At 44.7% G+C, this 27454-nt stretch overlaps 1 protein-coding gene across 10 annotated transcripts in view; it reads left to right on the top strand.

The window, feature by feature from the left end:
* Window positions 1-27454, top strand: part of TJP1 (tight junction protein 1) — a 418488-nt gene that overhangs the window by 71799 nt on the left and 319235 nt on the right. For 2 of the 10 annotated variants that reach the window (XM_083183786.1, XM_083183781.1), the window contains exon 1: window positions 13478-13840. The exons of the other annotated variants lie outside the window; for them this stretch is intronic. In XM_083183786.1, coding sequence (XP_083039912.1) covers window positions 13746-13840 — 95 coding nt within the window. In that variant the 5' untranslated portion in view covers window positions 13478-13745. Of the gene's footprint in view, window positions 1-13477; window positions 13841-27454 lie in introns of those variants that run through there. 10 annotated transcript variants of the gene reach the window in all.

Raw genomic sequence — 27454 nt, 5'->3', positions numbered from 1 at the left:
CCTTATTCTGGTTGGTGCGGCCGGGCCGTACGCGTACGTCCCGGGATTTTTTATGATCTGCGCATGCGTACATTCGCTAATGCGCAGGCGCGAACACTCCACAACGCTTACGGACGGGTCTCTACGTGCGAAAAAACCTGTACGCGAGAGTACGGCATTGGGGGCGGCATAGGGGCGTGTTGAGGGGAGCGGCCGAAATAATGAGGGAAAATGGGCGTAAACATGGGCGTACACGGGGGTGTGCACCAAAAATGAGCGGTGCTACTACCGCACGATCGACTAAAGCACCGTTCATTTCGGACACAAAACAGGCGGCCGCCAACCGCCATCTCAGACCACCCCTACAGATACCGCATGCCAGCGTGCGCCTGGGTTTGCTAATTTACGCTGATTACTACTCAAACACATACACCTGAATGTAATAACCAATGCTGCAGTCTATTAAGTCCAAACCATGATTTCACTACCTGCAAGCCACACACAGCACTCAAACACATTGGAAGCTTATCTTTCTATACTTCTCGACATTTAAAGGTTTGTTTAATTTAAGGTAAGAATCTTTTTAAGACCTGCTTATATATGCTAAGGTAGGTATTTGCTAAACAGTTATACACATTCACTACGTGCTTTCATAGACTTTACACAGTAGCACACTCAATCTACACAAGTCGACATGTGTCAACGTGTTCACTCTAATACAAACATAGGTTTTGTATTTATGATACAATAACATAAACCACATCTAACACCTACAAGGGATGTTTCAGCAATGTTTTAAGCCCATGCCCACTATTTTGCACACAATCTTTGTATAGTACCCAAAATACAGAACTGTACCACTATCTGATCTGCTATGAATTGGATTTTACTACACTCTGGATGTAAGATGCCACCAATCACATTATTGCACTCACATCTCTCTAACAAAGGATTCCTACATCTGCTTATGACACTGTAAAATCATATATATTTAAAAACTTATACATGTTTGTTCACAAGCAATTTTCTCATGTTTGGCCGATTCACACATCTTTTTTTAGGGAGGACACATATGCATTCCTACACAAATGTACCTTTTGACCCTTGTTTGTCTGCCTCACCCACTCCATGAGGAAAGCATTGTTCTGGACCTGCTTTTACCTACTACTGTAGGAGCTACCTCACCTGCACACAAACTGCTTTCTCACCTATTAAGTTGCTCTGCACATGTGCTGACACAAACTAATTAGCAGGGAAAAGTTGGATAGGAACATGGGAATGGCCATGGAGAGGGTTACACATGGGAAACTTCGACCACACTTCAACAAATGTTCAAAAATACCCTGGTCAGTAAGTACACATAAATCTAGTATTTGTTTCACATAAGAAATTACACATACAACAATTTTGTTTTAATTGGTAAAATAAATTTATTTGCTGTTCAGCATCACAGCTTATTTGACACTTTCATGTCATAAATCAAATAAACAAATAAAATAGACACAAAAATAAAAAAACAGCCAGAACAAGAGGTTGCATATCTCCAAACATGTGTTACCCTGCAAATGCAATGGTGAAAGAAATGGGGACACCAGAATACATACTGCAACAACCAGGGTGAATACTAAGCAAGCTACACACCACCAAAAATGTATCCTGCATTTGTAGAGGTCAAAATAAGAACTTTAATGCCCATGGCACGAAAATGGATCGATGGCCAACTCAGGAAGTGGATGTCCAGTGCAATTTAAACATTTGGGGTCCAACCACAGAGGAAGTGAACCAGGTCTCATTATTTGGGCCCTTTTTTCCCCCTTTTAGATGGGGCCTTGGGGACAGGGGCCTTTGGGTCAGATGGCTTGCGGCGTCTTCCCCTAGTGGACACAGGAGGGTCAGCAGAGGTGGAAGGTTGGGGAGCAGCTTGGGGTGGGCCAGCAGATGGGGGATTGTCCCTTAGGGACCTGGCGGTGGTCAGCAGCTCCGCCAGCCGCCGAATGTCATTCAGGCGGCTGAGGTGTTGGCCAATGCTTTGCATGCCAGCCGCCAGAGTGTCATTCATGCGGTTGAAGGCCTCACACTGCTGCCTGTTTGTGGCCTTCCAATCCTCCAAAAATTCCCCAATCTGCTGCTGACGGAGCGCAGCATCCACCCCTTGCTGCTCGATCCTCTCCAGCATCACCATCATGCTCTCATCCCATGTCTCCTGTGGCTGGGGCTGGGGGTGTCTTCTTGGTGGAGGCTGGACCACTTGCTCCACCTGTGGCTCTGCAGAGGAAGATGCTGCCGGTACATCCTGGGTTTCTGCTTCTGCTAGGATAATAATTGAAAACAATGTCACCATCACATACGCACTAAAAAATCTCTTTCAAAATACAATGCATTACTGTGACTTACCATCAAAAGCAGCATCAAAGACCTCCGCCGGGAGCTCACTGTCCATATTGGAGATCCCCCTGACCTCGGCCACATCAATGACGTCCAAAGCGTCCTGATCCAGGGGGGTATACTCCAAAGTATCGGGCATAGGACCTCTCCCGGTGGACATGCTGTGGTTGTACCGGTCAGTCATCTTCCTCTTCAGTGTACTTTTGAAGTCTGTCCACCTACAAGTTTAAAAATACAAATATCACCATGAGATATGTGCACCACTGTGCTAGTGAACATCATGACTACGTGACATTTCCTAGTGTGGGTGATCTTATGTTTTTTAGCCATATGTGTCCCACACACACATTAATGTCTCCATTAGGAGGCATTTCAGTGTCTCATCTCATTCATTAGGCCACTAAATGCACATACATAGATCACTATGCAGAAATGACATCATCCATGGCCAAATTAGGCACCTCCACCTGTTGTGAAACTACACATTCCACCATAGCTTGACAGTGTGGTTATTATGGAGTCATTTAACTATGGGATGGCATACTGGGATGTGTAGTTTCTCACCAGCTACATGTGCACAGTTTGCTCATTCTTGTTTCAGTTGCATCATATGGAACATGTAAAGGTGGCCATACACGTTACAATTATTGTATACAATATTGCATCTCATAGCATATCGGTTTTGCGATGAGATCAGATTAGATGAGATCTAGTACAAAAAGTATGTGCTGCACATACTTTTTGTACTCATCGCTAAACCGATATGCTATGAGATGCGATATTGTATACAATATTGTATACAATAATTGTAACGTGTATGGGCACCTTTACAACAACTCTTTCCAAAACACACTTTCTCTTGTCCCATCACATACTTCACATACTTCACATGAGCAGAACTGTGCCCATAACCTCACATCACACCAATGGTGCATGTTTCATATATCAATGTGGGTTATTAGACATGGTTGTGTTCACATGTGACATTGAAGTGTAGCACTATCTACAAACACACCTTTCTATTATTCTCAAAACATACATGTAAAATATGTACACACATATGACATTATCAGGGGGACAAACACACTTGCCTTTTCTTCACCGATAGCCAATCTCTGACCACTGGTGACACCTGGTTCACTTCCTCTGTTATCTTGTCCCAAAGGTTTCTCCTTGCACTGGCACCCGGCTTCCTGGTTGGCAATTCTATCCATTCACGTGCTCTGGGCACTAAAATTCTTAATTCTGCCTCTACAAATGCAGGGTTTCTCTTTTTGGTGGTGGTATCCTGCTCAGTCCTCACCCTAGATGTTGCAGCTCGTTTTCTGGTGGCCCCAGTTCTCTCACCATGCACCTGCTGGGTCACACCTGTTTGGAGAGATGCAACCTCTTGTTCTGGCTGGTTGCTTGTCCCTTGTGGAGCTGGTGGAGGTTGAACAGGGCCTGTTAGTGAGGGGCCCGCTTGGTCTTGCAGGCTACTTCTCTCTTGAGCCCTCCTTCTCCGCTCCTGTTCCCTCTTCTGTAAAGCTTCAAGCAGGGATTCTGCTTGTGCTCTCTGTAGAGCGTCCTCAGCTGCGGAATCGTCTGAGTTAGACATGTTTGCAGCAATTCTGGCCTGCATCTGACTGAATATTTATATGTTAATCTCCCGCCATGAACAAGGGGGCGTATATTTTTCCCCGCAATGTACTTGCTAATTTACGCCGATATTTCCCGCCGATAATTGCCGCTTAAATTACGCAGGTCTCCACGCACCTGATCAATCACCTGTATATGCACATACACAGGTTGTGGAGCATTGTGTGCTACATCGTGAAATGTGTGCACCTGTCATTCCAATGATGAGTGTTGTCAGCTGGTATCTGTTGGAGTTCGTGTATGCTTTGTGAGTCACATTTTAAAACATCACGTTATAATGCTTTCCTTACATATGTAATGAGTATGAAATTGTCATACACCAACATGTTGCATTGTGCCCCTTTTAGCAGCGTATTTATTAGTAGACGGTTGCGTGTATTATTTTACGCACACTGTATATACAGTTCCTCTCTATACATTGAATGCATGCTGTTGGTTATGGTGTGTGTATATCGGAACGCATCCAGTTTGTTCATGTAAGAAGGATTAATAAAGTTAATACTAAACAAACAATTTTTTACACCAATCAGCAAGCACCAAAAGTGATATATGTACCTGCAATTAATAACTGCGCCATTGCCACTATGACTTCAACCAGGGCTAGGGCGTTTTCTACCCAGGAGCTATTGGCCTTGGTTGAGGTCATGGACCGGCGCCTGGGGCCCAGGGGCCCTTATGTGTCGAATATTGACAAGCGGCGGGCATATAATGCTGCCCGCCGGCTAATCTTCGCCCGGACCGGCGTTGAAAGAAGCCTGGGCCAACTTGAGCGGCGCTGGTCTGACCTGCGCCGGCGGCAGCCAGTGTTGCTATCTTCACTTCGCCGCCATATTGCCCGATGTAAGTTTTTATTTACTACTATGACTGCGTTTTTTTGCAATGTTTTCTGTACTTTTTATAAATATGTTCCTGAGTATGGGGGTGTATAGGGGGTGTATAGGGGGTGTATATGGGGTGTATATGGGTGTATATGGGTGTATAGGGGGTGTATAGGGGGTGTATATGGGGTGTATATGGGTGTATATGGGTGTATAGGGGGTGTATAGGGGGTGTATAGGGGGTGTATAGGGGGTGTATAGGGGGTGTATATGGGGTGTATATGGGGTGTATATGGGTGTATATGGGTGTATAGGGGGTGTATAGGGGGTGTATATGGGTGTATATGGGTGTATAGGGGGTGTATATGGGGTGTATAGGGGGGGGTTTAAGTAGTTGCTCAGTTTTTGGGTGTAGCATATCAATTAGTTTGCATGATAAATGTCTGAAATATAACAGCAATGATAATTTGGAAGGTTATGAGCATGACTAATGTGAATTTTTCTTTCCCCCTTTTTTATGAAACCCAATCTTCGATTTCTATGCCATCAACATGAACATTTCAGCACGGGCAAGAGCCCGCATAGAAGCCCGGGAGCAGGCAGCCCGGGACCAGGCAGCCCAGGAGCAGGCAGCCCAGGAGCAGCCGGAAGAGGAGGAGGAAGAGGAGGAGGAAGAGGAGGAGGAAGAGGAGGAGACAATGGGTCAAGCTGGGGCCCACCAAATTTCCCCATCCCCTTCACCCACCCCCTCCCCAACCCCCACCCACACCCCTACCCCCACCCCCTCCCCAACCCCCACCCACACCCCTACCCCCACCCCCTCCCCAACCCCCACCCACACCCCTACCCCCACCCCCTCCCCCACCCCCTCCCCAACCCCCACCCCCTCCTCAACCCCCACCCCCTCCCCACCCCATTTCCAACCCCCCTACACCTCTCCACCACCCACCCCCAAACCTATCCAATCCCCACTCACACCCACTACCAGTATCCAAAGTCCTATCCCATCCCCCTTGCTCCTGACCCCCCCAACCACCGCACACCCAACCAGCGGCGACCAGGATGGCTCAACTAGCCGTAAGTAAATAATGTGTCTAATGTTTACCTACACATTTCTACACATAAACAATCACAACAACCACATATGTGTATCCAACATCAACATTAGTTGCAACATATCACTGCAGGGCGACCATGAGGTGTGGCCTGTCCTTCTCCAGGAACAAGGGTCCCCTTGGTGGTTTTTTGGAGTGTGGCCATGCCTCACCCTTTGAATAATTGACATAACAGTACATCCAATGAGATATCCGACATTAGTGGTGTTGTAGTTATGTGGCTCCAGGTGTTGGGTAACTCCACTTCCCAGCATGATGTGCAACATAAATTTATAGATTGTTTTGTTAATAGTGTGTGAGGCCATGCGGATGCATGCTTTACAAACATAGCTTTAGGCCTATAATTTGTACAGCAATGTCCTAAATTTAAAATAGTAAGGAGTGCTTAAGCCGCAACAATGTCATAACCCTTAAATAGCACAGCCTAATTGTGAGGTTAGAGGAGAGTCCCCCAAAACCAAACTACCAATTGGGATACAGCATACATTCATCCAAGAAGGAGTAATTTAATTAATGTTATTTACTATGTACAGTATGTGTGTGTTAACATATTATTTTTTAGTACTGTGTTTACAGCAGACCCATCTTCAATGTAGTTTAAAAATGTATGTGGCCTTCACACATAACTCACAACTTTTTATTATGTACAAATACAACAAACATTTGTGTATGTTATATATTAATTTTTTTTTTTATCCCTTCACTACAGACACTGAACAGCACCAGGAGGAGGTGGCAGTGATAATACGGGAGATCTTCCTGACCCTCCTGTATTTGAACATCCTTTTTGCCCAACTGGAGGCCCGCATTTAATTTATTTTTATCCCCCCCCCCCCCCCTTATTATGTTTGTTAAAAATAAAAGTTTATATTCTGTTATAAATTGCCTGTGTTTTTAATAATAAATATGTTAGAGGGCTTGTAAGGGTAGGTACATACAGATGTGTAATGTAAGTTATATTTGTAATTTGAGGTGAGGGGTAATGATTGATGTGTGAATGTGTGTGTTTTTGAGTAAAATAACACATAGTGAAAATGCATGAATGTTTAATGTTGTTCGATTAAAACATCACACATACCATCAGGGTAGGTATATATGTTACACATTTTGGACAAACTAATTATGGACATAATTTAGTACATACACACAAACACCAACATAAATTTATTTACAAGTAAAAGCAATGTGGGGACACATAGATAGTGATTAAAATGCCACATTAGAACATAACAAATATACATGTAATGAGGGTTAAAATGTTGTTTTATTAGGGTCTTTATTAAGGTAGACAATTGAGTTAATATAAAACAATAATTGAATAACAATTAGAATAATTAATTAATTGTCTGATTTGTAGTTGAAAGGCAAGATTTGCAGGTCCATACATGTGAAGGGTATGCCAGCGTGCACGGACGTACGCTCACTCTCACGAGCGGTGACATAAGCTGAGTTTTCCATTGAAAACAATAGGGACCCGTCCGTGCAAGCTGGCGTACGCTCAGATCTCCGCAAGAAGTCGGTGGGAAGACGGACGAAAGACGTCCGTAAACGGTGGCGTACGCTCTGTTGTACGCCAGTTGTCGGAGTGTAAGGGCTGGTCCGTCCGTGTACGTTGGCGTACGCTCAATTGTACGCCACTCCCCTTTGACGTTGTTTCTGGCCGTACGTATGCGGCTGACTTGTGGGTGGACTTAACCCCAACGGCCGCGTACGGATAGCGTACGTTAATATGGAACGTACGCACGTTTGCCCGCTACGATCAGAATAACCTCCTCTGTCTCTATGATGGCTTCAGACAGGGCCCTACTGGGACCAGAAATTGGCCCTGGCATTTTGAGCACACAGGCCAATCTGTCGCAGACAGGTCCCTTGCGCTGCAAAAAGTGGGTGTGGCCTCATGGAAAGGAGGCAGGGCATCACAAATAGGAGGCTTTACACATTATGGAACACACCCTAATGCCCATTACACATTAGGCCACACAAGTAATGCCCATATTATGCCCCCATTAATGTCCCTTACTCAAAAATCCCCCAAGGAGAGCACCTTAAACATTGCCCACATAACAGCCCCCCCCCACAGTATTCTTAATATTAACAGCCCCCTGTCCTCTAATTAAAATTTCTGCGCCCCTCCCCTTATAATAATACATAATTGTAGATGGCAGGAGTCAGGCGATGTCAGTACACAGCAGAGGCAGCCCGTCAGCTATCAGAAGCAGCACCCTGAGCTCCTGAAGCTGGATAAGCAGGAAAAAGACACAAGATAAGTGATGTGCTCCCTAGGGTGCACAGACAGGCGCTACCACGGGTGCCTCGCTATAAGCTGCCACTTAGCGATGGGGTTGTCAGCCCCAATAAACCAAGAAAAATAAATTGTGTTTACATCTCATCCATAGGATCAGTTATGTGGTAATGTGTTGTTTCTCCACAATTTGACTATTATAATGGACATAAAAAACTTGAGTTGGTCCTGGACCACCAACCCAGGGCACCCCTGCAAGTCCTCCAAGGGAACCCCAGGCCACGGCACACAGTCTGGGAACCACTGCCATAACGGGTCATTTGAGACAAATTCGCTGTCTGGCTTCAGCTAATATTTCTGTTCCAGTTCGGCTACAGCTAATATTGTGGTTCCATTCTGCTCCAGCTAGTATTCCAGTTTGATATTCATTATCATACAGTATCAAACAGTGTATAGTTTATATGTGTTTTTCTCTGGGCACACACCATAACAATAAACGTCAAACTGCTTCAAGAAGGCATAGACTATGGTATCCTCAGTGTACCTACCTCCAGAAGGCTATACTCTTTTATTGAAAAGATGAAAGCGGACAGCTTATTGTTATGGTTTGTGGATCCTAATTAATGACTGCTATGCACATTAGGACTCCAGTACTACTGTTTATACAGAGGCACCGATGTGTTACACGAATACAAAACAGACCACCCCCACTACCCCACTGGGCCGGCATTTACAGTAGACTCTGTATCAGTAACATACTTCGGGGTTCCACCCTAACACTGCACTTGCTCCCTTTCACTGGTACACTTTGACACCAATGTCTTAAATTACACGTTTCACGACTTCACCGTATGGTTCATAGTGGTGACTGCCATGCCAATTACTATGTACCTTCAATGCTGTGTTATACTTGCTCTTCATCCCAAAGCGATATGGGCAATACAGACATGCAGCTCATTGTGATGGGACCAATGCCGCTATGTATCTCCTACTTCATTAACCTGGTCAACTTTTTGACCCAAGTGCAGGCTGCTATGCCTGATTGATGTGTGGATTCTACCTCTACATGCCTTTATGCATTAACTAACTGCTACGGGGATACTGACGTGTACCCGCAATATAGCGGCTGTGTTATCCTTACCGTGGCTGCATGTGATGGGGTGATTTGCCTATATATTCAGGTATTTCACCTTTTTAGTACCATGTTTTGCATTTTTTTAACACTATGCCGAGCTTATTGTTTGCTTTACATGGTACTTATATGCACTGACAGGGAGATGTCCTACCTGAACACAGACGGACAGACCCGTGGAATCTCTACTCTATAAATGTGAAGCAATGACGCCGCCTCCAGTTGATGCAGTCATTCTGGATCAGCACCACACTTTGGACCTGATTCAGACCTGTTCGCTGGTTTGTATATACCCACAGCCTATCAGGATCGTTTTCCATGTTCCCGCGCGGGGCTCTATACGCTTCGGGCCCGGTGGCTCGCTGCGCTCACCACGCTTTATAAAATCAACTCCACTCCGACGTGGATAGTGGGGGTATGAACAGGTGGGGAGGACGCGAACCGCGTCCCCTCGCAGGTCTCGCTGCGCACGCCACGCTTTGGGCTAACTTGGATAGTGGGGGTGTGCAAGGATGGAATAGCATGCAAATCGTCCGAAAGTCGGCCGAAAATCGGCCGCTAAATCGCACCTGATTTTTGCATGCAATTTGCATCCGATTTCGCAGGCGCCGTGATAATACACAAGAACCATCTTTTGTTTATCTGTGCAGCAGGGACAACCAAAGTAAATTTTCCTGCATGAGCAAGCAATCATACAAACATACATACATACATACATACATACATGCATACATACAGCAGCTTTACATGTATATACAGGAGCAACGCACCACATCTAGGGGTAGATTTATTAAGCTCGGTGAAGTGATAAAGTGTCTGGTCTTATCATCTACTTTATCACCGGCCAATCAGCTCCTACCTGTCATTTTTCAAACCAAGCCTGTAACTTCACAGTTAGGAGCGGATTGGCCGGTGATAAAGTACCAGCCACATTATCACTTCACCGAGCTTAATAAATCTGTCCCCTAGATCTATACGGAGAGAATGAAAATTGAAAAATGTATATATTACCAGACTAACTATACAATTCAACATTATTTAATCTTAGCAAAATCTCAGGCTATATTATTATTATTGTTATTTTTAATAAAAAAAACAACAAAAAATAGCACTATAAATTGAACAGTGTATTCAATCCATGCTATGAGCCTTTTAGTATGCGACTTTGAGATGCTGTCTCCTAGCAACTGTGGATGCTTTTTTTTCCTGACGCGTCCAACCAGCTCACTTTGCATTGTGGGTATTGTAGTTTTGAATTCACATAAGGATTTTAATGAAACACAGATGTTTTTATTTCTTGCACCTTAGCAGGTATATACAAAGGAATAGTGTAGGGTCTATTAATTGTGTCGTTTCCCCTGAAGGGTGTGAGCCAGCACAGGTCAATGTAGTGCCCCTTAATTTGCAACCAATTCCGCTACACTAAGCATTGTGTTCATACACACACACACACACACATTTTTTTTAATAATCCAATGCTAAATTTACAGAACAATAATTACAGTATAATAAATTGATGACCCCACTTCACAGGAATATGCCATACATAAGTGGTCACAGGTAATATGGGGCCTTATTTTGGTTCATTCTTTCTGACAAAATCCTTCTTAGATGGGCAAAACCATGTGCACTGCAGGTGGGGCAGATGTAACATGTGCAGAGAGAATTAGATTTGGGTGGGGTTTTATTTCAAAGTGAGATCTATATTGCAGTGTAAAAATAAAGCAGTCAGTATTTTCCCTGCACAGAAACAAAATTACTCACCCAAATCTAATTCTCTCTGCACATGTTACATCTGCCCCCCTGCAGTGCACATGGTTTTGTCCATCTAAGAAGGATTTTGTCAGAAAAAATGAACCAAAATAAGGCCCATGATTATGCCACATATTACACATACAAAAAATGCCACAAATTGATCTTTGTCTCTGACACTGCCATGGTTGCATGACTGGATGAGTTGCCATCATGTAGTGTGGTGACAACTCATATGAAAGTCTCTCTAAATGCACTGGCATTTTGCAGGGACATACAGGGGATCCACCAGCAAGCTGAGACTGTCCTTATTTGGCATGTAACAATGCTAAAAAAGCTCTTACTGTAGCATTGCTGCTGGTCATGTACATTGGTGGCTCCTCTAGTCAATGTGTGCTGGGCAATGTGTAGGTGGGCTGTCAGATCTGCAGGGCCGCTTCTCTGGAGCAATACTGTAGCTTCCTAGGTATTCACCTATGTGGCTAATGCAATGCTCAGGGGTGGTTGTATTTGTATGGATTGAAGCAGTTCTTAGGTCTTTCAACATCTTTCAACTTAACTAGATGAGTAACATCAATTTTATACACAGCCATAAAAACTCTCATTTCTGTTTACTATAGTCCTATTGAAGAGAAAAATGATATTGATATGTATGGATAATGTAAAATCACCCTCAAGTGGTGAAGACTCAGTTGCGTAAAAGTGACCAAAAGGCTCTATCAAGGTTTCTCCCAATTTAACAAAGGATCAATAACAGGGAAATTAGAAATCTTTACCTCCATCCTGATAGATGAAAGCGAGGACAATGGCTCCACTCAATTTATCAAGCTGTATAGATGAATAGCAGATAATCTGTTTCTGCCTTGCTGCAATATGCAGATTGCACCTGCTGAACCACCATTGATATATAGAGCCTCTAATGATCAATCATTAGACTAATCCAGTGATTTAAGGTATCTTCAAAATCACTTGTAAACGGCTAAAAAGATAGTATTTTGATTGTAGTTGTATAGAGAAGAGGTCCTCAAGGCACACTAATGTGGGGTACAGAATGATTTGGCCTCAATTCACCCGATTTCGAAACAATCTCGACAGATTGTATGTAAATTGGGCATGTTTTGGGCCATTTCTGATCCGATCGTGATCGAATGCGCGGCCCCGCGGGTCGTTAGGTCGTTTTTCAGATCCTACCTGCAGCAGGTAGGATCTGTAAACGACCATTCTAGTGAGTACGGTTCGCGATCGGATCGGGCCTGGATTGGATGCAGATCGTGAGCGGGATGTGAGCTCCACAGATTGTGACCCGTTCACGATGTGCATCGTTATTGTGTGTACCCAGGATAAGTGCGGGTACACACTAGAACAATTTAAATCCGATATATCATTTACGGCCACAGTAGAACAACATGACTGAATGATCGGTCAGTGTGTATGCGCGATTTGCGCGTTCCCACGGTCACATGTGGTATCTTCCGGTCAGCCGCAATTGCACGATCAGGAGATATCATGTCCCGATGCCAAGCTGACAAATTAAGCATGGCATCCTACACTGCGCCATTGTTGCCCGCCTTGTGCAAGTGTGTATGCACTTATTGATGCTGGGTCCCGTTTTCCATTGGATAGGTTTTAAGGATAGCTTTACTTGAGTACAGGTGACTTAAGGCCCATACACAGTAGGAGATTTTGTGCTCAAAGTAGCTCACTTTTACCATTTTGAGTTACTTTGAGCGCCACTCTGAAATCGCTGGTCCGGGTGAAAATCGCTCACTGTATGTACACTGAGCGATGTATCGGCCAATGAATTTCATATCATCAGTAATAAGCAATAAGCGCACCTTAATTTAGTGCATGTTAATCCTGATTTAAGCATGGATATCACTAGTGTGCCCAATGTTTGGGGAACATTTAAAAAATGTATCATTGTTGTGTCCTTATAACAAGAGGTCACGGATGAAGCAAACAAAACAATAACATCATTCTGCAATATCAAAATATTCTGTGAATAATGTGGTTATTCTGTAAATAAGCAGTACAGGTGTTATCTCTTCTTCCTAATTACCACTTTCTTTCATTTGACCATAGTTTTCTATAAATATTATTGAAGAAGAAAATAAAAAATATTTGAATGACCTAGAAAGCTGTATATTACTTGATACTTTGGGTAGTATTGAATAATTGCTCAATGTGCTTATTGCTGGGACCACTGCCCTGCCCCCTCCTTTGCCCACTGCAGTGATGCCAGGGATAGGGGACCAGGGTGCTAATTTGGAAGTGATCACTAGGTGTTTGGAGCCACAACCTCATTAGACCTAAACCAACAGAGATGGGATTAGTAGCTCGCTATTCTAGGCGCTAATAGGATTGCTGGGGGAGCCGGGGAGGGAGGGGGGAGAGGGAGACGGAGGCAGCAGCAGCAGCAGCAGCAGGCAGAGGAGACTGAGGAGGGAGGAAGGATGGCGCTGCCACCTCTAGCTGTCACTGTTATCTCTATCTGCCGCTCACTAATGGCGCTCTGCTGACAGGACACGCCGAGCCTGAGGAGAGCGGAGCACAGCCCGGCACAGGGAGGGACGGACACCGGGGGCATAGGGCAGGACGGCAGATGCCTGGGAATCCCAATTTCATGATCGCATGCAGAGGTCTGAGGGGGGGCATCGGAGGGGAGATACAAGGGGGGAGACAAAATGAAATACCAGAAATACCTGACGGTGCTGCAGATGGCGATTGGAGTGACTCCTTCCAACAGGGGCAACATCCTACCTATTAAGAGGAGACTGTGGTGAGTAGTAGTGTCTCCCTATTGTCACTGCTGGTGCCATATCCCCCCCCCCCCCCCCCCCCCCAAATCTCATGCAATCATGTCTGACACATACCTCATTATATATGTGTGTGTGTGTGTGTGTGTGTGTGTGTGTGGGTGTGTGTGTGTGTGTGTGTGTGTACAAACACACACACACACACAAACATATGTATATATAAATATTTATTATATTATATGTCTGTATATTCATATCTATATATCACTACATCTATCTATCTATCTATCTATCTATCTATCTATCTATCTATCTATCTATCTATCTATCTATCTACCTATTAATGTGATTGCTCCATTTATCAAGTGTAATGTGCATGGTGCATTGTAGATCCTGGCTTATTAGTATCATGCACTAGGCATATGGCTGTTACATTGTATGTAAGGGTCCCATACACATGGTAAGGGGGAGAGGCTGTGAATGGTGCACTGGGGGCATGGACTGGGTCTGTGCTTCTTATTGTCTGCACAATATGCTGTCATTAAGCACCCATGTCACCTATATATTGGGGCATATTACATGTGCACGACACATTTTTTTTCTTGGTACATGAAGTAATATTGATTGCTGTCATTTTGTAGCATTACTTCCTAGTTGGTGAACATGCTGCATGATGTGAGGCATAGCACACTGCATGTGAGGCATAGTACACTGCATGTGAGGCATAGTACAGTGCATGTAGGGGAGAGTATATGTGAGGCATGATGCATTGAATGTATATGTCCTGCAAGCTGACATGAAATGATGGCACATAATTAATGCATACAGTACCATTGTTTAAATGACTGATGCCTAGTGCTGGGTGCATGTTACAGTGTGGGCCGCGATGCATAATACATGTGTACAATGTTGTATACGTATTAATGTGGCTGGCCACATTGCTTGCCACTGATGCTTGGTAATTGGTAACATGTAGTAATTTATAAATCTCATTGAAATAGCATTTTTTTTCTTATTGCTTTTTTATGGTACTGCAGCAGTACAAAGGCAGCCCATAGTGAGCATAACCAGGAAGCACTACTCAGTCATGCACATTACCAGTTACAGTGTGCATACTGCTGACGTCATCTTGGGCAGAATATACATTGTTTTTAAATATAAATGATGATTTACTGCTCCACAGTATTGTAAGTGGCCTCCTCTTTCCACAAAGCCTGTGCAGAGTAACAAATCAAAGCATATGCCAGATGAGCAGCTGATGGTGTTCTATGGTCTCTGTTCAATTATGTGTATTAATGAAATGTATAAACATTACACACATAGGCCCACTAGTAATTGACCAGCAATATAGACAGGGATATTGTGTTAGTCCGCATTGATCTAATAACATACCGGAATCCTTGAGAGCAGGCATGGGTGAATTCCCTCACCTCATTGTACACTGTACAGTGTAATGTTTTATTATTATGCTGATTGTTGTGTCTGCAATGCAGAGAAAACCTACTCAGGATATCTGCACACAGTACTGAACTCTTCCACGTGCATTCTTTTATCATGTTTACACATAAAAGGGTTTTATGTTACTATAGAGCCTCTGTTAATATTTTACTAATTAGAAAAAACTTTTACTTAAATTATGAATACATTGTAAACTTACAACAGCATTACCTAGGTTATATTTAATTACTGTTATTATTACATAGCAGTACTATGCAGTTATTATTATTTTTTAATGTTGGTGGTATTAGTTTTTACTATGCAGACTGACTATTGCTGGTCACACTTCAGACCAACTTTCCTCCAACCATCCAACTAGTTGGTTGGATGGAATAAAAACCTGGTACTGTATGGGAGCAAATGTAATTTGTAATTAAGTAATTTGTTTCCCAAATCTGAAAATGGACAACAACTGTCACTCAGACAATGTACTGTAGTTGGACCTATTTGATTTAAACAATTTCACTGAATGTTTTTGTCCAATCTCCTGAGTTTGTGAGCAAATTGCTTATTGACATTTGCCCCCATACAGTACCAGATTTCCAGTCCAACCAACCAACCAACTAGTTGGATGGTTGGAGGAAAGTTGGTCTGATGTGTGGCCAGCATTTCTGAGAACCCAGCAGGACTATTTAAGTGACTTTCCACCTTCATATGACTTTAAGAGGTTGATTCATTTAACCCTTCCCTGCTGCGAAGGGGGCCAGTTGCGTAAAAATGGTAGCAATTGCAGTCTGACTCGTTCCTCTTGTGGCCTGACATTGCCCTGGACTCACTGATTAATTTGGAAGAGCCCAGTGGGGCTGTGATCAAAAATCAGTGATCCTGGAGCTACCATAAGTGCTGCATTTACTCTTTGGCACAAGATGATCGACCCCTAAGTTTACTGACATGTCCTTCTGCAACCTTTGCTAACAGCATTGCTTTATTGCTGTATTCACATTACCAGTCAGAAAGATTTATTCTCTAGATTCAGTGGTATCAAGGTAGAAAATCCAGTACAGGTGCATTGCAACACATTACTTTACCTGTATAAATGAGAGCGGGGGTACTTTGACCTTGGAATATCCCAAAACTGTTTTGCAAGCTCTGTCCCTCTCGCACAGATAGTTTGCTGTCACACAACGTTCTAAGAAGTTGTATTTTTCCTGTGCGTTACAAAAATGCTTAGTTTAAAAGTAGAGTACAATGTTAATTTAGTTAAGTTGAACAACATGCCCAACCGAATCTTTCCATATGTTATTCAAGGCTAACGTAAACCAATTGTATGCCACAAGCATGTGTGGTTCAGTGACATAAAAGATTTAGGGCGGGATGTTCTAACATCCGCAGCCCAGCTCTGCCGCCCTTCGCCGCCCTTCACCGCCCATCGCCTACATAATTATCGCATATGCTCTAACATATGCTACAATTATGGCAAAGGACAGCTCTTGCGTTAAGAGCTGTCCTTTGCGGTGAGTCAGTGGGTCCCGGCGGCTCCCCCCTCCCTCCCTTACCCAGCGCTGGTGCTGGTGCTGCTGCTGCGGTGGGGGCTGGCTCTCCTCCTCCCTGCACCCGGAAGGATCACATTGCAGGGAGGAGGAGGTCACAGGTCCGGGCAGCACAACTCTGTGCTGCCCAGACACAGGTGAGGGGGGGATGTCGGTGCGGGGCGGCTGGGGTCAGTGCGGGGCAGCGGTGGGTCGTGGTAGAAGCCATAGGCTGGCGATGCCCCCTGTCGCGGTAACCCAGCTGGGGATGTTTAGAGCATCCCAAAATGCGGTAAAAACCCTGATAACGGGGTTTTTACTGCATTTTTAGTTTAGAGAATCTCCCCCTTAGTAAGGGTAGGAAAGATGGAGAAGATGATGAATGTCCCAGCAAGGCCTTGCACATGAAAAACAAATAAAAATGAGGTAAAAAAAAACATTGAGAATATTGTTTGAATTGGGCACATCCGAATGATAGCAGAAATGGTAAACATTGACAAAAAAGTGTTAGGCAAGTTTTGTGTCAGTATCTCATCATGACAACAGTTTGTGCTAAGATGCCTCCAAGGCTTCTCAGTGCCAAGCAAAAAGAATATTGAAAGCGAATTAGAGATTACATTTTGTTAAAGTTGTTACCTGTGGTGACATTTGGATCTTTCTGTAACAATACACTAGTTCATTCACTGGAAAACATCATCATCAACAAAACTGAATAAAGTATGTCAAAACAAATCCAAATTCAAAGTCATGTTAATTGTTTTCTTTGATATCAAGGGAGTTAGTTTGGCAGAGTGGGTGCCAGAAGGTACAAAAGTGAATAAACATTACTGCAAAAATGTTCCAGAAACTTTGCAGGAAAGAATCAGAAGAAAGAGGCCAGAGTTGTTTAAGAATGGATTCATTCTTTATCAGGACAATGAACCAGTCCACATGGGATGACATCGACGACCAATGGTTGACAGGCCATATGTCAGCATATTAAATATTAAATAAAGGTTGACCTACTTTAGGCCTACCTAGTTAAAAGGTTGAGATGGAAAAGGTCGACATGAAAAAGGACAGGAGGTTTTTTCCCATACTTTACCTCGACAGTGACATAAAACCACGAAAAACTCATGTCAACCCTTTTCAGGATGACCTTTTCCATGTTGAAACATGAAAAAGTGTCAACCTTGTAAATATGTGTAACTAAAAGTATGTCAGCCTTTTTTCATGTATCGACCTATGGCGTGTCCACTAATAGTGGTCCACCTATTGACTGTCATTCTTGTTTCTATTGCCCCTATGTCCCATACTCATCCACACAGCTCTCTCTATGAAGCAGTTTTTGTCTGAGAAACAGATAGCAGTGCTAGAACTCCCTCAATACTTTCTATACTGGAGCTGTTTTACTGCCTTTTTTTTTTCCCCTACAGTCAAATTTTTACTCAAGGGAACCTGTTGTGTATACGTTACTTAGATAAATAGGCAAATGACGGAGCTGTTGAGACAGTGGACAGACACTGAGCTACAGCATGGCTTTGACCAATGGATAATAAGAATGGAGTTGTGCATGGAGGAAGAGGGAGTACATAGAAGAGAAGAAGAAGGAGAAAAGTACTCTCTCTTTTTGTGAGGCACACTTGTAATTGGATAGGTATAAAGTGTAATAAAATATCAACCAACAGACAAGACATTAACATACAGACATCCATAGACGGGTGTCTGTCCAGTGAGATAGTTTCTGAGTAGTAAGCCATCCTCAATTGGGCAAGCATAAGGATTTGAGCAGCTTTGACTAGGGGCAAAATGTGATAGTGACAAATGGGTTAGAGAACCTCGAAAACATCAAGGGGTACATTTTCTTATATGGGAGTTCTATCAAAGATGGGATGTTGCTATGGACAACCAAAAAGATGATATCTTATATCTTTAGGTCAGGGGTGTCCAAACTTTTTGCGACGAGGGCCAGATTTGGTGAAGTGTAAATGTGTGGGGCCGACCATTCAGCCTGACATTTTTTGAATCATTAATCACATCAGAATGGTCCCCCACTCTGCCCCCATTCACTGTATGTCCCCCAGCCCGCCCCTCCTTCACTGTATGTCCCCCTTTCACTGTATGTTCCCCACTCTGCACCCATTCACTATGTCCCCCAGTCTGCCCCCCTTCCCTTAATGTCCATCAGTACCTCCATTCAGTGTATGTCCCCAAGCCTGACCCTCCTTCACTGTATGACTCCCATTCACTATGTACCCCACTCTGCCCCCATTCACTGTATGTCCCCCAGCCTGCCCCTGCTCCCCCTTCTCTGAATGGCCATTACTGCCTCCATTCACTGTATGTCCCCCAGCCTGACCCTCCTTCACTGTATGTCCCCCACTCTGCCCCCTCCCTTCTCTGTATGTTTCCCAGCCCCTTGTGTGAACCAGAGGAAGGAGAGGCAAAGCAGGCACTGCAAGAAAAGGAGATGCTTGGGCTCCTGCTGCCACCCTCCTCCACTCTGCATGTTACGGGAGCAAGCTTGCCCCTTGCTGCCCCCCTCCCCAAACACTGCTATCACTGTGATTGTGGAGTAGGGTGATATATATACGATTGCAGAAGCAGGGGTAGGATGACAAAAACATCTGACTGTGGTGGCCGGCACCTCCTCACTGCAGCAGACAGCAAGGTAAAGGCGCGCTCGCCGGGGCCCCACCTTTAGTGTCCTGTGCTGTGCTTCCCCATCGGATGCTCTGCCCGCTTCCAACTGGAGGCTGCGGGCCGCTTGAAATGACAGCAAGAGCCGCATTTGGCCCCTGGGCCTGACTTTGGACATGCCTGCTTTAGATAAATAAGAAGTAGAATCTGATTGGTTGCGGCAACATCCCTTCAGTAGAACTCCCACCTTAGTACATTTACCCTCATGTCTTAAGCCACATGGATTGGCTTTAGGCTTGTTGATGCATTTTGGGATCAAAGGCTAGTCCATTTGGTCCTATCTCTCAAAATAGATACTGTAGCACAAACTGGTAAAAAAGTTGAAGCTGGGCTATGATTGAAAGGTTACAAATAGAGTGTATGCAGAGCCCCTGACACCAATCACAGTCTGGAGATAAAATAATGGATAAAAATGACTAAAAAAGTGATAGGTGCCATTCTAAAATACCCAAAACAGATACTGGGCTAAATAGATACAAAGATGTCTAGTGCTTCCATGGTTCCCCAAATAAAAGTGAATTGTCACTACTTGTGGGAAGGAACAATGTAAATAGGTCCATCCAATGGTGGTTACTCGAATATGGAGAAGATCCTAGTGTGTATGAGACTTCTCGAACAAAATGAGCCTTTTTTTCCCTCTCCAATAGTTATTATGATTACGGCCCTTATTCTGATTGAATTTTGGTGGAAATGGACCGGGGGCGATGAAGAGTTGGATCCATGTACGTAACTCACACATCCGTTAGATATTCGTAGGATGTTTCACATGAAAAAAGATCAAATAGAAATACCAATGTGTAGGATGTACAAATTTCAAAGGATTTCAAAACACATAGGATGGGTACCCCGATGCATACCCTCACTCACGCTGATAGATGAAAATACGTGTAAACACATAGGATGGGTACCCCGATGCGTACCCTCACTCACGCTGATAGATGAAAATACGTGTGTAAAGGTTTCTTTTGCAGGCAATCAGGGTTCACCACGTGTAGATGTTTAGATCTCAAAACAGATGCATACTGTACTCACTAGTAAACTAACCATCATATACAGGGGCTGGCTGGCAACTTTCAGCCTGGGGGGCAACATAAGCAAGCGGCCCACCACCATCGCCATCGTTTCACCACCCTAACCTCTCCCTTCTCCCCTCGAAAAATTTACACTGTAATGCCGATTACACATAATGCCACACACCGTAATGCCCAATACACATAAAGCCAACACCATAATACCCATTAAACATAATGCCACACACCATAATGCCCATCAAACATAATGTCACACCATAATGCCTATTACACATAATGCCAACACCGTAATGCCCATTACACATATTGCCGCACACCGTAAAGCCCATTGCACATAATGCCAACACCGTAATGCCCATTACACATAATTCCAACACCGTAATGCCCATTATACATAATGCTGCACACCGTAATGCCCATCACACATAAAGCCAACACCCATTAAACATAATAATGCCTATTACATGTTATACCACATAAATGCTGCTTACCTAAATGTTCACTGTCAGAGGTATATTGCTCGTTGTCATGGGTTACATGCTTATTGCCAGGCAGTTTATGTACATATGGCAGATGCAGTATATGTATATATGAGAAAGGTAGTGTATGAATGTATATATTTGTATGGAGGCAGTGGATGGATGTATGAATGTGTACATACTGTATGAGAGGCAGTGAATGGATGGGGGGACATACAGTAAAGGGGGGGGTGTCAGACTGGGGGACGTACAATGAAGTGGGTCAGGCTGGGGCACATACAAATGGGGGCAGGCCTGTTACATAGTATATTTCATCTTCCAACAGCGTAACAGACCCTCTTTGTATATTTTTTATTTATTTATTAGCAGTTTCTTTAAAGAAATTAATATGTGGGGTGCTGGGAAGAGGGTATTTGGGGGAGCAGGGGCGGTATTCTGCAGCTTTGCCTAGGGTGTCTATAACCCTTGAGCCGGCCCTGCCTCTGTCACCACTGAACCTCTCCATCCCACTGCACCTCTATGCCCATTACCCCTGCACTTCGCCCCATTTGTCATCGCTGCACAGCCCACATACACCCCTTAACAGCTATCACCATACTCCTATACCCTTACATTACTCCCCCTGACCACCCACACACTACTACTGCCCATGTCTTCCCACATGCACCCCCATACCCCTCTAGCCCCAACATACCCTACTCCCCCTACAGTATCTCCTACAAACACACTATATACCAACACATCCTGCACTTCAGTTCCTGTCCCCCAATATACACCCCATAATAACCCTCTACCCTGGCCACAGACACATTCCACTGACTGTCCCCAACCTAAACATGCCATAATCACCCCCCCCTTCCCATATGACCATCTGATAGCCACTGACAGTCCCTAACATTCCTGTACACATTCCATAACACCCTCCTTGCCCCCTTTCTTCATATAACACATTACCTTCTTTATCTTTGCTGGTCGTGGTCCCTTCTGGTAGCCACATTGTGGGAGCTGGGCAGGAGGAGGTTAGCTGTGGCGGGCGGCAGTCAGCTGGATCTGTTCACCATCCTGCAGGCCCTGCGCAGGCTGTACAATTACAGACAGGTCAGAAGTCAGCCGTCACAACCGGCACTGCGACGGCGGTTGTGACGGCTGTAACTGGGCTTGGAGAGTGGGCGGGTGGGCGGGAGGGGTTGGGGGCAGCCGTCGGTTTTAGGGGGGGTGGCGCCGCGCCGCTGAACTTTAGTAGTAAAAAAATAAAAACACACAGAAATGTTGGCCACCTCTGTGGCTAGGGGTTCCTTAATCAGCGCGCCAGCGCTACCCGAATCTGCACTTCCGGGTAGCGCTGGTTGCACTGACAGACACTAGAGGTATGGCAGTCCTCTATTGTCTGTCTCCTCCAAGTCGGTGGCCATTTTTGGAGGGGCCGTCGCCTTACAGAAGGCTGATTGCGGCTGGACCCGGAGGCGGCGGCGGCGACAAGATGCATTGCGCACAGCCGGCCTAGCCCCAGCAAGTAGATACCAGCCCGGGGGGCATTTGGCACCCTGCCCCCCGGCCCAGCCCGCCCCTGAGCATATACATATAAAGGTATCTTTCGATGGTTCAGTTTAGAGGTCCAAATTCTAATGGTCACAGTCGTGAGATTCTCAGACACAGATGTGAATATGTGAAAGAAGAAAACAATGTGTAGGACCGCTAGGACAAACACAAGTTCAAACAAAATGGGGCGAGGTCCCTGATGCGTACCCCCACTCACAAGATAGGATGTAGTAACAAGTGTGTAGCAGTTTCTTTTCGCAAACATCCAAGGATCACCACGTGATACACCAAATATTCAATAGTGTATGCGTACCAGACTCACAGATAAACGAGCTGATGCACATATATAAAGGTATCTTTCACTTGATAAAATGCTAAAGATCCCGTGTTTATCCTCACGTCAACAGTATAGACACATAAAAGGAATAAACCTCTTTAAGGGTTTTTTTCAAGGATTTATTAGATAAACAGGAACATACATTAAACTAAGGTGGAAGGTGGAAAAACATGGTACCTGGTATTTGGGGCAATGGCCATATACCCCAAAGAAGTCACCGGTCAAAGTCACACTCCTAGTCCCTCTCCGGCTGTTGACGTGAGGATAAACACGGGATCTTTAGCATTTTATCAAGTGAAAGATACCTTTATGTATGTACATCAGCTCGTTTATCTGTGAGTATGGTACGCATACACTGTTGAATATTTGAGAGGGATCTACAGAGAATTAGGCTGGTGGTTTTAATGTTATGGTTGATTGGCATACATACAGGATACAGTGGAATATCTATAATGGTTGCAGGGTGGGAAGGGCACCAATGATTTATACTTATCTCTCCAGAGATCTGTGTTTGCACTGCACAAATCACTAAGAACATTTTTGGTTGCCATTTTCCCAGAGACTTATGTGTGCACTGTAGAAAAATCACCAGGAATATGGCACCTGCTCAGTTCCAGAATATACTCACCTGTTCTTTCCAAGAGAGGAGGGGCTCACGCAGAGACTATACATGAACCCACTCCTCTATTAAGCCCACTGTGCAACTTGATCATATATTATATTCATGCATGCAAAACAGCTATCGACTCAACTTATTTGTATTGTGTGACATTTATTGTCATCTCTGTTTAAATGATAAAAGGCACTGGTAGGAACCAACGCACATTCCAATATTTCACCTGAGGCCTGGGGCATGGAGAGCTGTTCCTAGTGTGCTGCCATGGTAACTGTCAGCATTTAATACAACACTTGCAAATGCTGCCTGACAGTTTCCATAGCAGCACACTGTGAACTGGGTCCTTCCTTCCTGTTTTTAAAGAAAGCAGTTATGTTCAGCATGCGGTACCTCAGTTGTCTCATTATCATTGGCTGATAAGGGTCATTTTTCTGTCCTGCTGTGAACTCTGAGCTCCATTAGCTTATTAAAGACAGTTAAATAAGGGGCATATGTATCAAAGCTTGCAGAGAGATAAAATGAAGAGAGATCAAGTATCAATCGATCAGTGGCTGTCAATTTACAGGCTGTGTTCGAAATATGAGAATTATCATTATTATGGAGGTGTTACAGTACAGCATCCGACTCCTCCTCAGTAACTGTATTGGAACATTGCATGTAGCACATGGCTCCTGTCACGGCCTGATTCAGACCTGATCACTGGGCTGCAAATCTTCATAGTGTGGCTCCCTGCCCCTGTGCACAGCTGCAAATGTGTTCACAACCATGAGCATACGGGGAAATCCTTTCACATTCACTCACCATCTAATGGATATTCCCCTGTTTGCAGCTGCAGATGAAATCTGCTCTGCGCTGTGAAGGCCTTGGGGAGATTGGGACCACTGCTGACGTCACCATACTTCCCTCTAAATCAGGGCTGGGCAACACCGGCCCTCCAGATGTTGATGAACTACACATCCCAGCATGCCTTGCATCAGTTTCAGCATGGCCACATAGCAAAACTAATGCAAAGCATCCTGGGATGTGTGGTTCATTAACATCTGGAGGGCCGGTGTTGCCCAGCCCTGCTCTAAATGGCTGCATTTTGTGGGACACTCCCAGAAAATGTTGGCATGTTGCCCACTAACGCTGGGCAACATGCCCAATAATCAATAATCGTCAGGGCTGCCTGGAATAGGGTCTGTGTAGGTGCCAGTACTGCACACAGACTGGTCTCCATGACCCCATTCCTGCAAGGTCACGCCCTGTTTGTAGCAGCACACTCATAATATAGTCAATTGCAATAGATGTCACCATACTAAAAGAGGATGTCCTAGGTTGAAATAGATCTTCATGTAGACTGGTTCATGATTTGGGGTCACTGTCTAAATGTTAGACAGTGTCTAGGGAGACAGTTAATAGATTTAGTTAATAGATTTACATGGAAATGGTCAACATATGAAAAGGTCGACATGCGTTTTTCATGTTTGTACATTTCATCATGTGTACACCAAATTAGTGTACAAAGTAAATAAAAGAAGGTGTGCTAGCGCTGGCTGTTCCAATAATAGAATGAGACGGTTCTCAAAAGATATAACAATTTATTAACATGTAAAACATGATAAAATGACTAATGGTTATGAAGCCACAAGGGGTGAATCATAGAACAAAAAGTCAATAATTGTGATAAAAAAATATATAATATCACAGGGATATTGTATCCATTTTTTTCATTGAGTTAATATGCTGACAAAGTGATCATATTACCATCCTGGTAGATGTTGTATCCAATTGAGACGACTCGAGAGTCCTTTGTGATTTGCCCTATGATTTCAAGGGCTCAAGCCTCCCACTAGGACGATTTCCTCCTTCACTGGATGTTGATTAGGAACAAAGCAGATATCCCATAGATGGTAGATCCAGGTGGGGTGACGTCGGTGGGAAATGGACTGGTCGCTTAATTAGCTGGATGGTGTCAGCAAGATATGGGTAATAAAAATCTCAACGCGTTTCCCCGGATGATAGAACTCCGGCTTCCTCAGGAGCACTTGCTCAATTGGATACAACATCTACCAGGGTGGTAATATGATCACTTTGTCAGCATATTAACTCAATGGAAAAAAAACCGGATACAATATCCCTGTGATATTATATATTTTTTATCACCATTATTGACTTTTTGTTCTATGATTCACCCCTTGTGGCTTCATACCCATTAGTCATTTTATCATGTTTTACATGTTAATAAATTGTTATATCTTTTGAGAACCGTCTCATTCTATTATTGGAACAGCCAGCGCTAGCACACCTTCTTTTATTTACTATTGTACTCTTAGGGTTTGAAAAACCCAGTGCCAGCCGCTGCTGATTAGCGCACCCCACATTTTATTTTGTATTTTTACCTATTGCATACCTCCCAACTTTTAAAGTTGGGAGGTCGGGACGTTCGCGAAAAGGGGGCGTGGCCTCAAGAAAAGGGGCGTGGCCTCACGGGGGTGACGCGAACTCCGGCCACGCCCCCGTTTTCGCCGCTCGTCGGCGCTGAATAGACGCTGTGCGCATGCGCACAGCGTCTATTCTCGGCAAGCTGGGGGGTTTCCAACTGTCGCCCCCACCGCGGGACAATGGCGGCCCCGGGCGGGACGCGGGAACGTCCCCGAATATCGGGACTTTCCCGCGGAAATCGTGACAGTTGGGAGGTATGCTATTGTACAAAATTAGTTCACACTTTTGTGTTCCGAATTAGAGTCCGCATTGATGGTAAAGTATAAAAGTCGACATTTTCATGTGCCAACCATTGCTATGCCAACCTTTTGCTTGTGTTTACCTTTTGTCTGTGTCAATCTTGTGCATGTCGACCATTTGGTGTCAACCTATTGACTGTCTACCCAGACACTGTCTACCTAGGACCACATCCATGATATGGATAAGTCTCTTGCTTGAATGGACTGAGCACTTGGCCACATGTGTCTTGTTTTTCCAGGCAGGGGTGTTGTTAAGCACCTATGAAATATAAATATAGAACCATATGCAAGTTGGAGTATGGGGAAGTAGTGCACCTCATGACTGCTAGTATATGCAACTAGTAATAAGTCACAAAGGCCCTTATTCTGATCTAAGCGGTAACGGCCGCATGCGGCCGTTCCGCCGATGTTTTCGCTCTGCGCATGTGCAGAGGGCACTCTGCGCATGTGCAGGCGAAATCGCCGCACAATTTTTTTTAACGCCGCAAAGGGGGTGGATAGGGGCGAGAGGGGCTACTTAGCCTCATTTCCCTATGCATACGCCCCGCGTTTCATGGGCGTTCCCATGCAAACGCGGGGCGTACGCATGGTAATGAGGCTGTGACGCATGTGTTGGGGGCGGGCATCTGACATCGCCGGATGTCAGCTGCCCGCCCCCATACATGCTTTCACACGGACAAGTGTCCGTGAGGTCTATGGGTGCGGGAGCTGGTGGAGCGTGCGGCCCTGCCTTCGATGGTCGGTGACCATCGAATGCAGGGGGCTGCTCCAAGATGGTGGAGGCGTATCCCCCGCCATTTTTATGCGGACCGCCACATGTCCGCGTACGGACGGCCGTGGCGATCCGTATGGTAGGCGGGGATTCGCCTGCACGGTCGGAGCCGCATATGCGGCTCCGGCCGTTCCAAGCAGAATAAGGGCCAAAGTGAGAAGAGGAAAGGGGGGATAGACAGTAAATCAGTCTTTTATGAACCTGCAACCAGCAAATGGGCAGACAGGATGAACAGTGTATTGTTGGCAGAGACTGTGCTAGGAGGAGAGAATGAGTAAAGGTGCCCATACACGTACCAATTACCCGGTACTTTTTTGCTAAAATAGCATCGCATCCCATGCACAACATATGCACAACGATGCTATTTTAGCACAAAAAGTACCGGGTAATTGGTACGTGTATGGGCACCTTAAGAATGAGTATACCATCAGGGTTTACAGTCTAAAAGCTGTAACTAGAAGGATGAACTGGGATAGATGGGGGACTGCCCATGGT

Source organism: Crinia signifera, chromosome 4, assembly GCF_055691185.1.
Source record: "Crinia signifera chromosome 4, ASM5569118v1, whole genome shotgun sequence".
Taxonomy (NCBI): Eukaryota; Metazoa; Chordata; class Amphibia; order Anura; family Myobatrachidae; genus Crinia; species Crinia signifera.
This window is presented reverse-complemented; position numbering and strand designations above follow the sequence as displayed.